General features: G+C 40.9%; 1 protein-coding gene and 1 long non-coding RNA gene across 3 annotated transcripts in view; one reads left to right on the forward strand and one right to left on the reverse strand.

Moving 5' to 3' along the window:
* Positions 1 to 12982, reverse strand: LOC139185378 (uncharacterized). The gene is made up of 3 exons (XR_011569002.1): positions 12369 to 12982; positions 11702 to 11821; positions 1 to 8499 (listed from the first exon to the last, which is right to left on the reverse strand). It is a non-coding gene; the product is annotated as an uncharacterized lncRNA (long non-coding RNA).
* PTGR2 (prostaglandin reductase 2) overlaps positions 12971 to 19573 on the forward strand; it is a 21536-nt gene continuing 14933 nt past the window's right edge. Inside the window, exons 1-3 of one of the 2 annotated variants that reach the window (XM_019969211.2) lie at positions 12971 to 13095; positions 16711 to 16795; positions 17890 to 18008. In XM_019969211.2, coding sequence (XP_019824770.2) covers positions 16759 to 16795; positions 17890 to 18008 — 156 coding nt within the window. In that variant the 5' untranslated portion in view covers positions 12971 to 13095; positions 16711 to 16758. Of the gene's footprint in view, positions 13096 to 15202; positions 15225 to 16710; positions 16796 to 17889; positions 18009 to 19573 lie in introns of those variants that run through there. The other variant, XM_070797856.1, reaches the window with a different exon arrangement.

Below are 19573 nucleotides of genomic sequence, written 5' to 3' on the forward strand. Positions count from 1 at the left end.
TTTAGGTTGGTTTTTCTCAAAAGCCACCCCTGAGATGAGGATTTGAGTGCAAGTCCTTTATTTAGGAAGCACCCTGGGAAGGAGCAGCAGGCTCTGGAGGAGGTGTGGGCCCAGCTGCGGCCCCTCATTAGTGAGATGAGCCAAGGAGGTCGGCGATGGGGAGTGCGAGCCCAGCAGCACCCAGACCCCAGACTGACCTCCAGAGCATCTTGGCCACCGCTTTGCGTCTGCTTTCCAAATCTCTCGCGATTTTTCTCTCGTGGCCACGCCTAATGTGTACAATACAAAGAGGAAATTCTGGAAAACATAGCGCCAGCTGAGCTATATTGACAGGGTACAAAACCCTGTACAATTCTCCCAGTGACTGTACAGAGAATACATGTTCTCAGTCCACAAAGTCCAACTCCCAGTCCAGCATTTTCTTTGTTTTCCAAATCAATGGAGTTTCTGCCTCTGAGCGCCGTTTTGACAGACAGGCCAAATACAGTCATCCCTCGGTATCCCTGGGGGATTGGTTCCAGAAGCCCCTAAAGGTACCAAAATCCATGGATGCTCAAGAGTCTTGTATAAAATGGCTAGCACTGCTGGCTCTCAGTGTTCCCGGGTTCCACGTAAGGTGAAGGTTCCATGATCTCCCCAGTTCCAGTCAGTGACTTGAAGGTTAACACCGAGGCAGATGCTGTACTATTCCCAGGAACCCCTCAGATCTGGTGACACCTTTGTTCCCCTGCCCCACTTGGGACCACGGGACCTGTGTGCAATGCTAAGGGTCCCAGCGCCTTTCCTCTCTGGGGCTTTGCCTCCTTCCTGCAGCCCTGCCAGGAAGCCAAGACTAAAGGCAATCAGTTCCCTTCAACTTTCTTACTAAAGACGTTCCACTGTGAAGCAAGACTGCCTTCTGCTCTCTTATACACCTTCACCAAAGCAATAAACCATTAAAGCTCCCTGCTTAATAAGAAAGAGACTAGCCAGGAAGAAAAAAATTAAACTTTAAAATACTATCCAGGGACCTGGGGCTGTGGTGGCTCTTTTTCCTTTTTACATTTATTTTATTATCTATTTTTGGCTGTGCTGGGTCTCTGGTGGTACACACAGGCTTTCTCTAGTTGCAGTGAGTGGGGGCTACTCTTTGCAGGTTTCTCATCGCAATGGCCTCTCTTGTTGCGGAGTACAGGCTCTAGGCACGTGGGCTTCAGTGGTTGCAGCATGCTGATTCAGCACTTGCGGCTCGCAGACTCTGAGTGTAGGCTCAGTGGCTGTGGTGCAGGGGCTTAGTTGCTCCTGGGCACGTAGAATCTTCCTCGACCAGGGGTCCAACCCATGTCCCCTGTATTGGCAGGCGAATTCCCATGTACTGAGCCATAGGGTAGCTATTCTTCTGTGTCTAGATGAGGACATTAAAGTGGTAACAGCAGCTGGAGGCCTCCAGGAAAAAAGCAGCAAGTTTCAAGTGTTCTAATGATGCTGATGTGCAGTGAGCTGGGCTTCATGCTGTTGTTTACAGTAAGAGATGATGCACTGTAGGTACATACGTTCAGTTCAGCTGCTCAGTCGTGTCTGACTCTTTGTGACCCCATGGACTGCAGCATGCCAGGCCTCCCTGTCTATCAACTCCTGGAGTTTACTCAAACTCATATCCATTGAGTCGGTGATGCCATCCAACCATCCCATCCTCTGTCATCCCCTTTTCCTCCTGCCTTCAATCTTTCCCATCATCAGGGTCTTTTCCAATGGCTCAGTTCTTTGCATCAGGTGGTCAAAATATTGGAGTTGCAGCTTTAGCATCAGTCCTTCAAATGAATATTCAGGACTGATTTTCTTTAGGATGGACTGGTTGGACCTCCTTGCAGTCCAAGGGACTCTCAAGAGTCTTCTCCAACACCACAGTTAAAAAGCATCAATTCTTTGGCACTCAGCTTTCTTTATAGTCCAACTCTCACATCCATACATGACTACTGGAAAAACCACAGCTTTGACTACACGGACCTTTGTTGGCAAAGTAATGTCTCTGCTTTTTAATATGCAGTCTAGGTTGGTCATAACTTTTCTTCCAAGGAGCAAGCATCTTTTAATTTCATGGCTGCAGTCACCATGGGCAGTGATCTTGGAGCCCCCCAAAATAAAGTCTGTCACTGTTCCCACTGTTTCCCCGTCTATCTGCCATGAAGTGATGGGACCAGATGCCATGATCTTAGTTTTCTGAATGTTGAGCTTTAAGCCAAATTTTTCACTCTCCTCTTTCACTTACATCAAGAGGCTCTTTAGTTCTTCTTCGCTTTCTGCAATAAGGGTGGTGTCATCTTCATATCTGAGGTTATTGATCTTTCTCCCGGCAATCTTGATTTCAGCTTGTGCTTCATCCAGCCCAGCATTTATAATGATGTACTCTGCGTATAAGTTAAATAAGCAGGGTGATAATATACAGCCTTGATGTACTCCTTTCCTGATTTGGAACCAGTCAGTTGTTCCATGTCCTGTTCTAACTGCTGTTTCCTGATCTGCATACAGATTTCTCAAGAGGCAGGTCAGGTGGTCTGGTATTCCCATCTCTTTCAGAATTTTCCACAGTTTGTGGTGATCCACATGGTCAAAGGCTTTGGTGTAGTCAATAAAGCAGAAGCAGATGTTTTTTTGGAACTCTCTTGCATTTTCTATGATCCAATGGATGTTGGCAATTTGATGTCTGGTTCTTCTGCCTTTTCTAAATCCAGCTTGAACATCGGGAAGTTCATGGTTAAAGTTCATGGTTGAAGCCTGGCTTGGAGAATTGAGCATTACTTTGCTAGCGTGTGAGATGAGTACAATTGTGCAGTAGTTTGAGCATTCTTTGGCATTGCCTTTCTTTGGGATTGGAATGAAAACTGACCTTTTCCAGTCCTGTGGCCACTGCTGAGTTTTCCAAATTTGCTAACATATTGAGTACAGTATTTTCACAGAATCATCTTTCAGGATTTGAAATAGCTCAACTGGAATTCCATCACCTCCACTAGCTTTGTTCATAGTGATGCTTTCTAAGGCCCACTTGACTTCACATTCCAGGATGTCTGGCTCTAGGTGAGTGATCACACCATCATGATTATCTGGGTCGTGAAGATCTTTTTTGTATAGTTCTTCTGTGTATTGTTGCCACCTCTTCTTAGTATCTTCTGCTTCTGTTAGGTCCGTACCATTTCTGTCCTTTATTATGCCCACATTTGCATGAAATGTTCCCTTAGTATCTCTAATTTTCTTGAAGAGAACTCTAGTCTTTCCCATTCTGTTGTTTTCCTCTATTTCTTTGCACTGATCCCTGAGGAAGGCTTTCTTATCTCTTCTTGCTATTCTTTGGAACTCTGCATTCAAATGCTTATATCTTTCCTTTTCTCTTTTGCTTTTCACTTCTCTTCTTTTCACAGCTATTGTATGGCCTCCTCAGACTATCATTTTGCCTTTTGGCATTTTTTTCTTGGGGATGGTCTTGATCACTGCGTCCTATACAATGTCATGAACCTGCCTCCATAGTTCTTCAGGCACTCTGTCTATCATATCTAATCCCTTGAATCTATTTGTCACTTTCAAATAACAGGGAGGGAACACAGCCCTGCCCATCAACAGAAAATTGGATTAAAGATTTACTGAGCATGGCCCCGCCCATCAGAACAAGACCCAGTTCCCCCCTCAGTCTCTCCCATCAGGAGGCTTCCATAAGCCTCTTATCCTTCTCCATCAGAGGGCAGACAGACTGAAAACCACAATCACAGAAAACTAACCAATCTGATCACATGGACCACAGCCTTGTCTAACTCAGTGAAACTATGAGTCATGCTGTGTAGAGCCATCCAAGACAGGCAGGTTCATGGTGGAGAGTACTGACAAAACGTGGTCCACTGGAGAAGGGAATGGAAGACTATTTCAGTATTCTTGCCTTGAGAACCCCATGAACAGTATGAAAAGGCAAAAATATAGGGCACTGAAAGATGAACTCTCCAGGTCGTTAAGTGCCGGAATTGCTACTGGAGATCAGTGGAGAAATTACTCCAGAAAGAATGAAGAGACAAAGCCAAAGCAAAAACAACACCCAGTTGTGGATGTGACTGGTGATGGAAGTAAGGTCCAATGCTATAAAGAGCAATACTGCATAGGAACCTAGAATGTTAGGTCCGTGAATCAAGGCAAATTGGAAGTGGTCAAACAGGAGATGGCAAGAGTGAACGCTGACATTTTAGCAATCAGCAAACTAAAATGGGCTGGAATGGGTGAATTTAACTCAGATGACCATTACATATACTACTGTGGGCAAGAATCCCTTAGAAGAAATGGAGTAGCCATCATAGTCAACAAAAGAGTCCGAAATGCAGTACTTGGATGCAATCCCAAAAATGACAGAATGATCTGTGTTTGTTTCCAAGACTAACCGCTCAATATCACAGTAATCCAAGTCTATGCTCCAACCAGTAAGGCTGAAGAAGCTGAAGCTGAACGGTTCTGTGAAGACCTATAAGACCTTCTAGAAATAACACCCAAAAAAGATGCCCATTTCACTATAGGGGACTGGAATGCAAAAGTAGGAAGTCAAGAAATACCTGGAGTAACAGGCAAATTTGAGTACAGAATGAAGCAGGGCAAAGGCTAATAGAGTTTTGCCAAGAGAACACACTGGTCATAGCAAACACCCTCTTCCAACAACACAAGAGAAGACTACACATGGACATCACCAGATGGTCAACACCGAAATCAGACTGATTATATTCTTTGCAGCCAAAGATGGAGAAGCTCTATACAGTCAGCAAAAACAAGACTGGGAGCTCACTGTGGCTCAGACATGAACTCCTCACTGACTGTTTCTCAGACTAAGTACATGTGTACATACATGGCACATGGGGACTGTGTGTGCACAGGCATCTCTGTAGCACTGCATGCACCACAGAGCATGCAGAACAGAGTTGGGTGCTTCTTATCACCTACTGATGCTGATGCTGAGAAAGACTGAAGGCAAGAGGATGACAGAGCACGAGGATGAGGTGGTTTGATGGCATCGCCAACTCAATGGACGCAAGTGTGAGCAAGCTCCGGGAGATGGTGAAGGACAGGGAAGCCTGGCATGCTGCAGTCCATGGGGTCGCAAAGAGTCAGACACGACTGACTGACTCAACAACAATCACCTACTGAAACACCTGTCACTAAAGAGCTGCTTAATGAGTTTCTTCTGACTTAGCCTTAAACCATCAAATTCTTAACGATTTACTCAGAGCAATATAACTTCCAACACACAAAAATGCTTACATCTTTATTCATATGTTCGTCTATCCACTTTGACTACATAGCTGTCATTTAGCTGTTTCTCAGGGTAATGTTCAGCAGTTTGCTGCTTAGCCAACTTTTTCCAACTAGTTTCTGAAAATAGTGGCTTAATTGAATGTTCTGAGAGTAATTTCATCCCGTTGCCAAGGATTTGGCTGCACATTGTGTTTTAGACTACTTACACGCGACACCCTTTTCGTTTATTTTTATTCCTGATTTTATTGCACATACCTCTTCCCCTTGCTCTTCCCTAGGTACACTCTCCACCTCCCCCACATCCCGTCTGTGTACTCAGAGGCTTTGTGCTGTCAGAAGATACTACTGCGAGTGACAGTCAAAGTCGCTCAGTTGTGTCCAACTCTTTGCGCCCCCAAGGACTGTACAGTCCATGGAATTCTCCAGGCAAGAATACTGGAGTGGGTATAGCCTTTCCCTTCTCCAGGGGATCTTCCCAACCCAGGGATCAAACCCAGGTCTCCCGCACTGCAGGCGGATTCTCTACCAGCTGAGCCACCAGGGAAGCCCACTGTAATGCTACTTTAATGATTTTGTGTTCCGGTTGATGAAATCAACTAAAGGAGGTACATTTATAACAATATTTTTATTAGTGGTATCAGAAAAAAAATAGGGAATGACTGTAGTCGTGAAGGGATAACTGATTACAAACCCGAGTTTGCTGCTTGCGTGATACATGTGCTGCTCAGCACACCAGTGAGCATGTCCCACTCAGGTCCAGGTACTTTTCTCCTTGTGAATAATGATGACACCATTCAGAGCATAAAGACACCTAAATGGTACTTTAAATTTAGTCTTTAGCTATTTGTACTTCAATATAATCTTTATTGGCATCCCACATGGCACTTGTGGTAAAGAACCCACCTGCCAATTCAGGAGACGTAAGAGACATGGGTTTGACCCCTGGGTTAGGAAGATCCCCTGGATGAGGGCATGGCAACCCACTCCAGTATTCTTGCCTGGAGAATCCTATGGACAGAGGAGCCTGGCAGGCTACAGTCCATAGGGTTACAAAGAGCTGGATATGACTGAACCAACTTAGCACACAACACATAATCTTTATATCTCTACATCTTTTTATTGTCTCTTGCCATGAAAAACACTGAAGCAGGTGTTGACTGCCTCACCAGTGAGTCTGGTTCCGATGAGAACACATGCTGAGGTGTGAATCAGCAGCTCTGAGTTCACTAGCTCTTGCCCACTATTTTCTCAGCTGCAAGGAGGAGTTGCTAGGCAGTCCTCTCCAGAATGTAGGAGGGTTCACGAGCACAGCCTCACAGGATTGGTGGAGGCTTGTTTCTCAGGGAGAAACAAGAACTATTTAAAAGAAGTGTTTGAGGGACTTCCCTTGCAGTCCAGTGGTTAAGACTCTGAGCTTTCACTGCAGAGGGGCACAGATTCCATCCCTGGTTGGGAAACAAAGATCCTGCATGCTGCACCATGCAGCCAAAAGTAAAAATAAAAGAAGTGTTTGACAAGTGAATTTATCTATAAAACAGAAACAGACTTACAGATAAAGAGAATAGACTTGCGGTTGCTAAGCGGGGAAGTGAGGGAGGAATAGATTGGGAGTTAGGGATTAGCAAATACAAACCATTATACATAGAATGGATTAAAAAATAAGGTCCTACTGTATGGCACAGGGACCTATAGTAAATATCCTGTGATAAACCATAATGAATATATATATAAATACATATTCATATATATACATACGAATCATTTTGCTGTACAATAGAGATTAATACAACACTGTAAATCAACTATACTTCAATAAAATAAATTTCAAAAAAAGAAGTATTTGAGACTAAAGGATGCCAGGCTTAGTCTTCTCCTGCTTCCCATAAATCAAATGTGGAAAAGAAGAGAAAAAGGTAAAAACACAAAACAATAGCATTTAAAGATGTTCCTGCAGCACATGCCTCTTCTCTGAAGGTCTCTCCTCTAAGCAATAATTCAGCCAAACTCTGGTTTTAAGATTCTTGTGAAATGACAAGATCTCAGTGAGGATGTTATTACTGCAATAATGTATGCTTCATTTTTCCATTACTGAAGGAGAAAACTCTTTGGGGACTGAAATTCAATACTCAATTTAACAAAAGCACTGCATACTAATTCACACTGAAATGTGAAACCAATCCAGTGAAGAAAACATCCAGATAAAATGAAGTGGGCCATGATAATGATATGGTCTTTTAGTTGTGGGTCTCATGTTGTGAGGATTACAAATTTTGTCCTAAATGTTAATTAAGGTTCTCAATATCTCTGGCGGTAAATATAAAGGCAGTCACTTCACAGATGAGAAGATTAAGACAAGGGTCCCTGTGACTGATCCAGAGATGAATAAGAAGTCCCAGAGAGAAGCATGCACATGTGCGTGCTCAGTCAGGTCTGACTCTGCAACCAATAGACTGCAACCTGACAGGTTCCTCTGTCCACTGAATTTTCCAGGTAAGAATACTGGAGTGGGTTGCCATTTCCTCCTCCAGGGGACCTTCCCGACCCAGGGATTGAACCCATGTCTCCTGTCACAGCAGGCAGATTCTTTGCCACTGAGCCACTTGGGAAGCCCCATAACATCCTGTACTTCCCCTATGTATGTAACCAAATAACACAGTATTGTGTCTGCTGATTACTGGTCCTAGTTCCTTCTAGACTAAACTTGGTGAAGCGGAAGTTTGTGTTGATCTTTTTCACCATGTGTACCACAACACACACATGTAATGGACAATAAAGAATTATTTGCTCAATGCATGAATGAATGAATGAAGCATTTAACAGCAATCTCACTTCCTTTGGTACTTATCACATACTGCATATACTGTTACTTCCCCATTTTCCCAACTGCATTATAAACTTCCTGGGTCAGGAACTCTCACATATGATATCCCACTTAGCACCTACTCTGGTGTTAAGCACACAATGGGCATCTATGCACTTGCTTATTAATTTGACAAGAGTGTATAGTGTGTTTCTTTCTGACTTACTTCACTCTGTATAATAGGTTCTAGGTTCATCCACATCATTAGAATTGACTCAAATGCGTTCCTTTTTATGGCTGGGTAGTATTCCATTGTATATATGTACCACAGTTTCTTTATCCATTCATGGGTCGACGGACATCTAGGTTGCCTCCATGTCTTGGCCGTTGCAAACAGTGCTGCAATGAACATGGGGTACATGTGTCTTTTTCAGTTTCGATTCCTTTGGGGTATAAAGAGAGAAACAAATATTGTATTATTAGTGCATATATATGGAATCTAGAAGGATGGTACTGATGAATCTGTTCACAGAGCAGCAATGGAGATGCAGACATAGAGAACAGACTTATGGGCAAGAGTGGGAGAGAAGAGGGAGAGGATGAGATAAATGGAGAGTAGCATGGATGCATATACAATAACATATGTAAATAGAGAGCCAATGGGAATTTGCTCTATGACTCAGGGAACTCAAACTGGGGCTCTGCAATAACCTAGAGGGGTAGGAATGGGTGGGAGGTGGGAGAGAGACTCAAAAGGGAGGGGATTAACCTATGGTTAATTCATGTTGATGTATGACAGAAATCAAACTAATATTGTAAAGCAATCATCACTCAATTAAAAATAAGTAAATATTATATATATATATATAAATAATATATATATACACTACCAAAAAAAAAGCAAGAGCAGAAATGTGCAGAAAACTCACAGGGAATCAAGTGTGCTGCAGTTATTAAATAACACTTGAGCACTCAATAGTATTTATTTAATTAAATTTAATTAAATTCAAATTATGATGACGTCCTTGTTTGAAAGCTCAGAAAATATTAACTATGGACAAGTTGAATTTTTTTTTTTTTGGACAAGTTGAATTTTAATATTTATAACAAATGTATGTAAAAAGTAACTATTTTGGAAGATAAAAATAATTCCAAAAAATTCTGTTGGTAATCCTACCTTATGATAATTTCAAGAATGATTTCTTCCATTTCTTTGCAATAATAATTATAAAAATGTCTGCTAAACACCCATCCTGAGGTTATCTCTGACTTATCCAAAAATAAACTTTGGTTATTAATTATGACTGAAACAAAAATTATATATCACATGATAAATTTTAAGCCAATTAATTTAAATTGATTTGATACAAATTAAATAGTTTAATTAACTACAATTATTTAATTAGTTTGAATTAATATAAATATAATCTGAACAAAGACTGCAAGATAAAGACATAGAACCTTGAATATTTCAAGGAAACGAGATTCCCTGGTTGTATTTTACAGTCAATACCTACCTCCTAGAATGAACTCCTCTTCCATCTTCTATCAGCATAGATTATAGTTATGTTTTCTTGTATTTTGCACATACATTGAATCATGCATTTTAAAAAAAGAGTGTATAGTGTGTTACAATGAGGAAGGCGAATGTGGAGCTTAGGAGGAGAGAGGTTGGAGAGGAGGAAGCTGGAAATGAATCTAATTGAAACCCCCCAACTACTTAAATTTTTTATATCTTACAGTGGGTGTAGATATGGTCTTACTCACAGAAAAAAAATATTTTATTACCTGCTTAATAAAAGATGTTTTTATATTTCCACTTTGAGGGCAAGAGGAGAAGGGGGCAACAGAGAATGAGATGGTTGGATGGCATCACTGACTCAATGGACATGAGTTTGCAAAAACTCAGGGTGATGGTGAAGGACAGGGAAGTCTGGCATGCTGCAGTCCATGGGGTCACAAAGAGTCGGACACGACTTAGCGACTTCTTAACAACGTCAAAGAGAGCAAAGAATCAAAGATCAAAGATAGATTTTTGAAAAAGCATCTACCATGGAGGAGCAAAAAGAAGAGAGCAGGAGGGAAATGATAACAACAGGCCAGCATCTTAGCCGAGGAGCAGTTGCCTCGTGTTCTGTAACATGTGTGGTTTGACAGAAATGAGAGGCCTCTTCCCTCCTGTTAAAAGACAACTATTTTTTAAAAAGTAAAATCATGACTCATATAAATGTAAAATTAGCATATGTCCAAGATTTGTCTAAGTAAATGTGAAAGAAAGTTGCTTAGTTGTATTTGACTCTTTTCAACCCCATGGACTGTAGCCCGTCAGGCTCCTCTGTTCATGGAATTCTCCAGGCAAGGATACTGGAGTGGGTTGCCATTTGCTTCTCCAGGGGATCATCCTGACCCGGAGATTGAACCTGGGTCTCCTGCATTACAGGCAGATTCTTTACCAACTGAACCACCAGGAGAGCCTGTAAGATTTATTTAACTCATTAATTAATGAAGAAAATAGTAAGATATTACGACAGATTTAAAAGATAATCCAGAGAGTAGACACACACATATTTCAGCAACACTGAAATTAATTTGCTTAACAGACACAACACTGGTTTTTTAGGTGTGGGGGAGAAAGTTCAATTGCACTCAAGGAACAACTTGCATTTATATTTCTATGGACAAGAATCATTTACACTGTTATCAGTTTTTTTTTTTCACAGCTCACAGAGTTGGAAATTAGCTCAAAGACAATGAAAAGTGGAGATGGTGACTGGGTACCTAGTAACCTTTCACACCAAGTTCCAAGTCTTTCACAATTTTTCTTGAAGCTAATAAACCCTGCAACTTATCCTCCAACATAAGGCTTCACTGTGTGAAGTGTCCTGTTTTTTTTTTTTTTTTTAAAGATTAACCACACAAAGCTAAAATCTCTGGGCTACATGAATAAAATAACTAAGTGGAATAAAAATCCCAGTTCTATATAGATGCTTATGTGCCCCAAAAGCCAATATGATTTTTTAAAATATAATTCTCATGTCCTCCTTAAAATAATATATCTGGTATTTAACTTTTTTGTTATAATGAAATATATTACGAATACAGCAAGTTTACAGGATAATATAAGAAACATCCAGGGAATTCCCTGGCAGTGGTTAGGTCTCCACGTTCTCACTGCAGAGGGCCCAGGTTGGGAACTTAGACTGAGCAAGCCCCACAGTGCAATCAAAAAGGAAAAATAGGAATGAAAAAAAGAAACATCCAGATATTCTTTACTCAGTTTGAGAAATACAATTATTATATTTTCCCCTTTTCTGGATGGTATTTCTCCCCCTCCAGAAGTAATCATTCTCAATGTGGATTGGGAGTTTACCGTTCCCTTGCATGTTTCTATGCTTTTGCAACAGAAATTGTACCCATAAACAACACACAGTATTTTTTTGCATGTTTTAAAACTTTAAAAGGAATCATACTGTTGTTTCTTTCCTTCCTTTCCCTGCTTTTGCTGTTCAACATTATGTTTCTGAGGTTTTAGATTTGATATTTGCTCCCCTCCATGCCTCTTTTGATGCACACAAAAACCTCAAGACCTTCTTTAAAATTATTTGCAACTAAAAAATAGAACTAAATAGACTTCCAGGGACTTACCTGGTGGTCCAGTGGTTAAGACTCCAAGCTCCCAATGCAGGCGGCACACGTGCTATCCCGCCTTTGGAAACTGGGTCCCACGTACCACAACTAAAGAGCCCACACACGACAATGAAGATCCTTCACAACCAAATAAAAATAAACAATATTCTTCTGGTTATGGAGAAATATGAGATTGGCAAATCCACTCCCCACAAAACCAAACTATAAAGTGGGACAAAATTAACATAAACAACCAGCTTGTGCTCTGGAAAGTGACCAAGGGCATATAACAATCTGAGAAACATTTACAGTTGAGGTAAACTGCTGAAGTTTCAGATAAGAACAGTGGAATCTGAAGTGTTTCGCCCAGGAGCTACTTCTATCTCCTCCACCACCCCAGTTCAATTTATGGAAGGTTCTGCCAGGATAGGGCAGGCCATTAGTAGCTTTTCTGCTGTGCCGGAAGGGAGACACTTTCTCTGGAGTAGTGGTCCTTCCAGCCCTTTCCAGAAGCTTTTCCAAAGAAGTAAAAAGCTCAAAGGTGCAACTACCAAAGGGCCCAGCCTGTTTAATGATTCTTATACCCTTGCTTACCATCCTAGTCATCTTTCAGCTTCTAAATAATGTGATTTATACTGAGCTATTAGCTCTGACATGAATAAAATATAAATAGCAATCATTTCACCTGTCTAATTCAGAATGGACTCCCTCAGGGTTTGAAGTCCTTCGAGATCCCAGGTCTCCTAGGAACAAGCCTTGCTCAACCTAGTTCAACACAAAACAAGGTATTTAAGAACTATGAAATTGAGAAATCAGCTCACACTGGGTAATCCATCTTTCAGCAAATTGGGGTTCTTTGGGAAAGAAAAGACAGCCCTGTTGTAAGGGAAGGGGTCCTGGGCCAGCAGTCTGGAGAGGCTATATATAAACTCCAGCACTGCCCCTAGCTAGCGGAAAGGTGGATGATCCAATCACAGCAGTTCTCTGAGTCTCAGTTTCCTCAGTCTATAAAAAGAAGGGTAGACTTGTCGGGCCTCTGAACTGACTGTGATTTTCCAATCCGAGGCTCACGGAGAAATCCATAAAACAAAATTCGTTCTAGGGCCTGCTGGAAATGAACCCACTGGTCAAGGATGAACGGTTTGTTCTTTGTGTCTTGCCAATAGGGGCAGCCACAGGGCACCAATCCCGGTTGATTTATGAATACACTTCGCCCACACATGTGACTAGTTTCCAGATCTCCGCACCGTTCCAGCCTAAATTCCAAAATCCCGCCCCTGGGCAGGGATAGAGGTGAAGAGCCGAGGTCTATTCGTGCGCCTGCGTACTGCGGCCGGAGGGCAGAGGTCGCCCGGCTAGCCCTTTGCAGATTTCCGCAAAGCGCGCGAGACTTCCTCCCGAGCTCGTCAGCGGTGAGTGAGGCGCTTGGGGCCGCAGGCCGGGGTGGTTAAGGGTGGGGTTCCCGCGTCTGGGTCGGGCCTTCCGGGCGAGGAGGATCAAGGAACAGGGGCGGGCCCCTTCCTGACCGGGAGGACCTCCCGGCTCCTTCCCGGGGCTGCCGAGACGCTGGCATCATTGCCTAGGTCACTGGGATAGGGAATGCTTGAGGAGAAGCAGAGCTTTTTTTTTCTTCTTTCTTTTAAAAAAGAATTGTTGGTAGTAAGCAACTGGCGTGCTGCAGTCCATGGGGTCGTAGAGTCGGACACGACTGAGCGACTGAACAACAAAAGCCACCTCAAGTTTGGCCAGAGTCGTGTCTAAGGTGCCTTTGGGACCTTCATTTAGCAGATATTTAATGGACACCTGGGCTTCCCTGGTGGCTCAGTCAGTAAAGAAAGCGCCCGCAATGGAGGAGACCTGGGTTTGATCCCTGGGTTGGAAAGAGCCTCTGGAGAAGGAAATGGCAACCCACTCCAGTATTCTTGCCTGGACAACCCCCTTGGACAGAGAACCTGGCGGGCTACAGTCCATGGGGTCGCAAAGAGTCGGGATACAATTGAGCGACTAACACTAATGGGCACCTACTATGTGCCAGGCAAAGAGGGAGAACATAAATCACTGAACTAAACAGGCATGAGTCCCTTGTCTTTGTGGTGCTAACATTCTGGGAAATCAGTTTGAAATTCTGGGCTGAAGATTTTTTTTTAGTAATTTGCATACCAGTAAGTGGTTGGTGGTGGGAGCCCTCGAGGAAGGTGAGAAAACAAAGATCCAATCAGGAATCCCTACGTACTAGACTTGGGGAAAGGAAGAAGGAAACCAGAAATATCAAAGGAGAGGAGAGCCGCCAGCTCAAAAGGTGGAGGAAATCCCGGAGATTTACACATTTGGTAATAAAGCCCTGGGCAATAGTCATTTGGCTCCTCCATCCATGGAATTTTCCAGGCAAGAGTACTGGAGTGGATTGCCATTTCCTCCCGCATTGCAGGCAGACGCTTTACCATCTGAGCCACCAGGGAAGCCCAATAATTGAGCAAGATCATGATGGAGAACCTTTTTTTTTTTTTTTTAAGGTGTTAGGAAGCTCCTGTTATGGCAGTGGTGTGTGTTATGTTTCAGTCTATGGGGTTGCAAAGAGTTGGACAGGACTGAGAGACTAACACACTAGTGTCTTTGTTGGGTTTCCCGGGTGGCGCTGGTGGTAAAGTACCCGCCTGCCAATGCACGAGGCATAAGAGACTCCAGTTTGATCCCTGGGTCGGGAATCCCTGGATCCCTGGATCTCTCCTCTTAAAATACATGGAGGGAAAAAAAAAAATAAAATAAAATACATGGAGGAGGGTATGGCAGCCCACTCCAGTATTCTTGCCTGGAGAATCCCTTGGACAGAGGAGTCTGACCGGCTACAGTCCATAGGGTTGCAAACAGTGGGACAGGACTGAAGCGACTTAGCACATGCAGTGTCTTCATTATCAGTTGTGTGATCGTGGGTAAGTTATTCAACCTCTGTGCCTCCTTTTGCTCCTCTATAAAATGGGAACTGTAACAGTACTGTCCTCAGAGGGTTGTTCGGTGGTGGGTTAAAGGAGCCAATGGCTATTAAGTCCTTAGTCCTGGAACTTAAGAACATTCAGGAAACAGGCTGAGAGAAGGAACTTTCCCCAAATCCCAAGTGATTAGAAGCAGAACATGTAGTCTGCTCTTCCTAGTTCAGTGTCCTTCCCCGTATATTAGGCTGGAAGGTAGACATTCAGATAACACTCTCTTTTTTAGGGGTGCTAGAATTTTTCTGTTGATAATTGATCTTATATTATTTTGGAATATTGTGCTGTGCTGTGCTTAGTCGCTCAGTCGTGTCCGACTCTTTGTGACCCCGTGGACTGTAGCCCGCCAGGCTCCTCTGTCCATGGAGATTCCTCAGTCAAGAATACTGGAGTGGGTTGCCATACCCTTCTCCAGGGGATCTTCCCAACCCCAGGATTGAACCCAGGTCTCTTGCATTGCAGGTGGATTCTTTATGGCCTGAACCACCAGGGAATATTGCATACCACCAATTAAGAACCTACTTAATGTCATACCTGGCGAATATGGTTTGCTTGATGTCAGTCAATAAGGACTTCCGTTTTTCTCTTCCCATTCGGGGTGAATTTAACACCACCACCACCCTTCCTTTCAGATCTAGAGCTGGTGTATCATATTTTAGATTTTAATTTTGGAACTAAATATCTTTATGTTTTAAATGTGTTGTTTGTTGTGCTTTTGAGAGATACTGCACGATTACCCTACATTAGTTAATTGTAGTGTTTGGCACTTAAAAACTTTCTAATTTAATACAGAAGGAAAGACTCAGTTCAGTTCAGGTCAGTCACTCAGTCTTGTCTGATTCTTTGTGACCCCATCAATCACAGAGGGAAAGACTAGTAGTTTACTTTTCATGCTGATAAGCAATATTTGGACAAGTCTACCATGTGCATCATTTGAAGAGATAAAGCATGCATTTAAAGTAATTAGAGAAAAAGGTGACAAATATGAAACCTCATTTGAAAAGACTCCTTTGGTTGAAAATTTAGCTATCACGGTGCTGTTAAACACCACTTACGGTCAGTTTTCTTTGGATCCAGTGTCAGTTTGGAAAACTTTGTTTTTTAACCCCTTGTGAAATTTATACACAAGGTGAGTCAACAGAAGATTTTCTTTTAAAAATATATTTAGCCCTATAAGACATTATAGAGTTCCTGCTGTGATGAGACAGAGTGCATACAGCACCACCTTAGAAAAGTGCTTAAACCCTTTAAGACTTATTTCCCTCATCTATAAATTGGGGATAATAATAAAAACATCTAATAGAATTGTTAGATTAAATATATTAAATACTATATGAATATGTATGTGCATGTATATATGTATATTTCATAGCATAACAGTCCTCGGCACACAGAGTAACATAAACAGTCTGTTCATGTTTAGTGATGGATAAAGGACGAAGGTCCAAGTCAGAGAGTGCCAGCACTGGAACTTCATTCTACTTCTTTCATTAGTTCAAATTGTAAACCCAGAATAAATTGATCTTTTTTCGTTTACTTAGCCATCCTGTGTTACATAACTTCCTAGAAGGTGAGGATTTTAAAATGCTTTTGATAGGTTACTTTTATAATCAGCAAAACTATTAAGAAATTTCCATGTTGATAAAGAGTTTTTGAAAATGTGGTTACATCTCAGTTAAGCAGTAGATTATCTGGCTAACTCCAGAGGAATATATCATATTGTTTTCTTTTAATTAAGCCACAGTAGGAGCCTTAGTCATGAAGACATGAAGATGAGTATGCTTGAATTATGAGGCCAAAACATTTTGTTCCACACAATCTTCAGTAAATTTGTCCCTGTTAGCTACATATTCTAATTAGATTTAGTCTTTTTCACATACTTGCTTGAGGAGGCAAACCCTGACAGGAAACTATAATCTTTTTGGGATCCTAAATATGATTTTTCCTTTCCTCATTCAGAAACACAAGTGCACTTTTGTTTTAGCTTTTAAATTGTTGAATATATCATTACTTTCTTGTGATTTAAAACATTTCTGTTTATAGGAGTTATTTTATAAAGAAGTCTTGTGAGACCACTGTGCAAACAAGGTGATGATTGTACAAAGAGTGGTATTGAATTCCAGACCTGGTATGTATTTGTCTGTATTTGTCTGAACAGCTGTGGTCTTTAATAATTATTAATGCAAATGGAGTAACAAAAAGTAATAATATAATGTCAATGTGGTAAATGAAGGAAGGAAGATACTAACACTAGTTGAGATCTTAGAGGAAATTCTTTAAACAATATTATCATTTTTTAAATAATTATCAAGGCCACTTGTTGAAGAAATAAGAAATAATATTTTAAAGTTATTACAATATTTAGAAGATAGTATTACAAATATATTTGGCTTTTGTTTTTTGTTTATAACGTGTAATATTGATTCTTAAGATATGCTTTTCTGTTTTATGTGAAAAGCACTGACCTATTGCATCATAAGTCAGCTACCCGACATCTAACCTGAACCACACCAAGCTTAAGTGAGGAACTAACCTGAGAGATTTGGGCCTACGCTCCCTTGGTTTTGGTGTGTACCTAGTGTGTGGCCTGGGGAAGACACTTACCTTTTCTCAGTTTTAGAAAGCGAGCAATTCGATTAAAATGTCTGCATTCCGTTTTCGCTTTAGAAATTTGATGATTCAATGAACAGGAAGTTTTTCATGTTGATGTTTGATAGAAACCAAAACAATACTATAAAGCAATTATCCTTCAATTATAAATAAATTTGAAAAAATGAATAGGAAGTTTTGATAATAGTCATTTAAGTTTCTGTTTTCGTCTTAAAATGAAAAAGGATAGTTTACCAGTTTACTTTGGCTGATGTGGTGTTTCTGCTACCTGGTAAATTTTAATTTTCCTATTTAAAAAAAAGCTGGCTGTGCTTTTTTGCTTTTTGAAATCCTTTTTTAATTTTGTAACAGATGAGGTGATTTACCTGTTATCACTTAAAAAAGATTTTGACATTGACAGCAACATGCCAAAGGAAATTCTTGGAGAAAGCCAAGAGCAGTTGAAACTATTTGAAGAATTTATGCTGAGCTATAGAGAAATTTCAAAGCAATAGATTTATTCACATATGTATTTAGGGAGTGCTGTAAGTCCTAGAGTGACCATGTAAAGAATAATAAATAATTCTATGGGAAAGTGCCTTTTTGATTTTATATTTTTGTCTAATATTTTAGGAAAAAATGGTCATCCAGTGGCAGAAAATTTCCGAGTAGAAGAAGTAAACTTACCAGATTGTGTCAATGAAGGACAAGTACAAGTCAGAACTCTTTATCTTTCCGTGGATCCTTACATGGTAAGAATCAGGGTTTTGTGGCCTTGTGAAAATAATTTTGTATCCATATTTTTTCATGTTGCATCTGAATTTTATTCTATTTTTAAAACTTATTTATTATTTTTATTTTTAAAATATTTATTTATTTATTTTGACTGAGCTGGATCTTAGCTGCAGCATGCAGTATCTAATTCCCTGACCAGGGATCAAACCCAAGTTCCCCAGATTGGGACTGCAGAGTCTTAGTCACTGGACCACCAGGGAGGTCCCACATCTGAATTTTATTATATAATCCTCATGATTAATAAATATTTGAGCAATATATCTTGATACCTGTAAATTACAAATTACCTTTGTGTTTATTCCCTGGTGTTATTAAGGAATGTTACGGAAGGAATGTTTTCATAATAGTAGTGCATATGATTGGTCAGTGTCTTTCAGAAGTCCAGATCACTTCCTAGTACTAAGTAAAACTTGAGATAGTAAATTAAGATGGGAAATCCTCTCAGACTCTGTACAAGCTCTTTATTCTAGTAGGTCTCTTTTGAAAGGAACAAACTCACTGATGCTACTTCCAGATAAAGGAGGTTTATTGAAAAGAAATTATGTGTTGCCTAGGTCTACAGCTGAGAAGCCATCAGGCACATGAACTTAGGCTTCATAAACATGGATAGTTTTACTTCTTGCTTTCCTAGTGGATCCTTTTTGTTTCATTTTCTTGTCTATTACCCTGACTTAGAACCTCTAATACAGTGTTATAAGTGGCAAGAATGGACATCCTTGCTTGATCCTGATCTTAAGGGGGAAGCACTCAGTCTTTCACCAGTAAGCTTGTTCTTAGCTGTGGGATTTTTCTAGATGCCCTTTATCTAGGCTGAGGAGATTTCTTTCTATTCCTGGTTTTTTGATTGTTTTTATCATCAAGGGGCATTGGATAATTTTTATTGTGGTAACATGCATGTAAATATAAAGGATGCTATTCTAACTATTATTAAGTGTATATTTAAGGGCATTACAGTACTGTACAGCCATTGGCACTTTCTGTTTCCAGGACTTTCTCATCATCTTAAACAGAAACTCTGTGCCCATTAAACAATAAAATCCCCATTAACTCCCCCAACTAATCCGCCAAAAGGGGGATTTGGATTTTGTCATATGCTTTTTCTGCTTCTATTGAAATGATTGTATGGTTTTTGTCTTTTAATCCATTGATATGGTTTATTATATTAATTGACTTTCAGATGTTAAACCAATCCTGCATTCTTGGGGGAAAAAAATCCCACTTGGTCCTGCTGTGTAGTTCCTTTCCTTTGATATGTTGCTAGATTTATTTTACTACTGTTTTGTTGAGGCTTTTTGCATCCTCGAGCTATTTCAAATCCTGAAAGATGATGCTGTGAAAGTGCTGCACTCAATATGCCAGCAAATTTGGAAAACTCAGCAGTGGCCACAGGACTGGAAAAGGTCAGTTTTCATTCCAATCCCAAAGAAAGGCAATGCCAAAGAATGCTCAAACTACCTCACAATTGCACTCATCTTACCCGCTAGTAAAGTAATGCTCAAAATTCTCCAAGCCAGGCTTCAGC

The sequence above is a fragment of the Bos indicus genome, chromosome 10, assembly GCF_029378745.1.
Source record: "Bos indicus isolate NIAB-ARS_2022 breed Sahiwal x Tharparkar chromosome 10, NIAB-ARS_B.indTharparkar_mat_pri_1.0, whole genome shotgun sequence".
NCBI classification, from domain to species: domain Eukaryota; kingdom Metazoa; phylum Chordata; class Mammalia; order Artiodactyla; family Bovidae; genus Bos; species Bos indicus.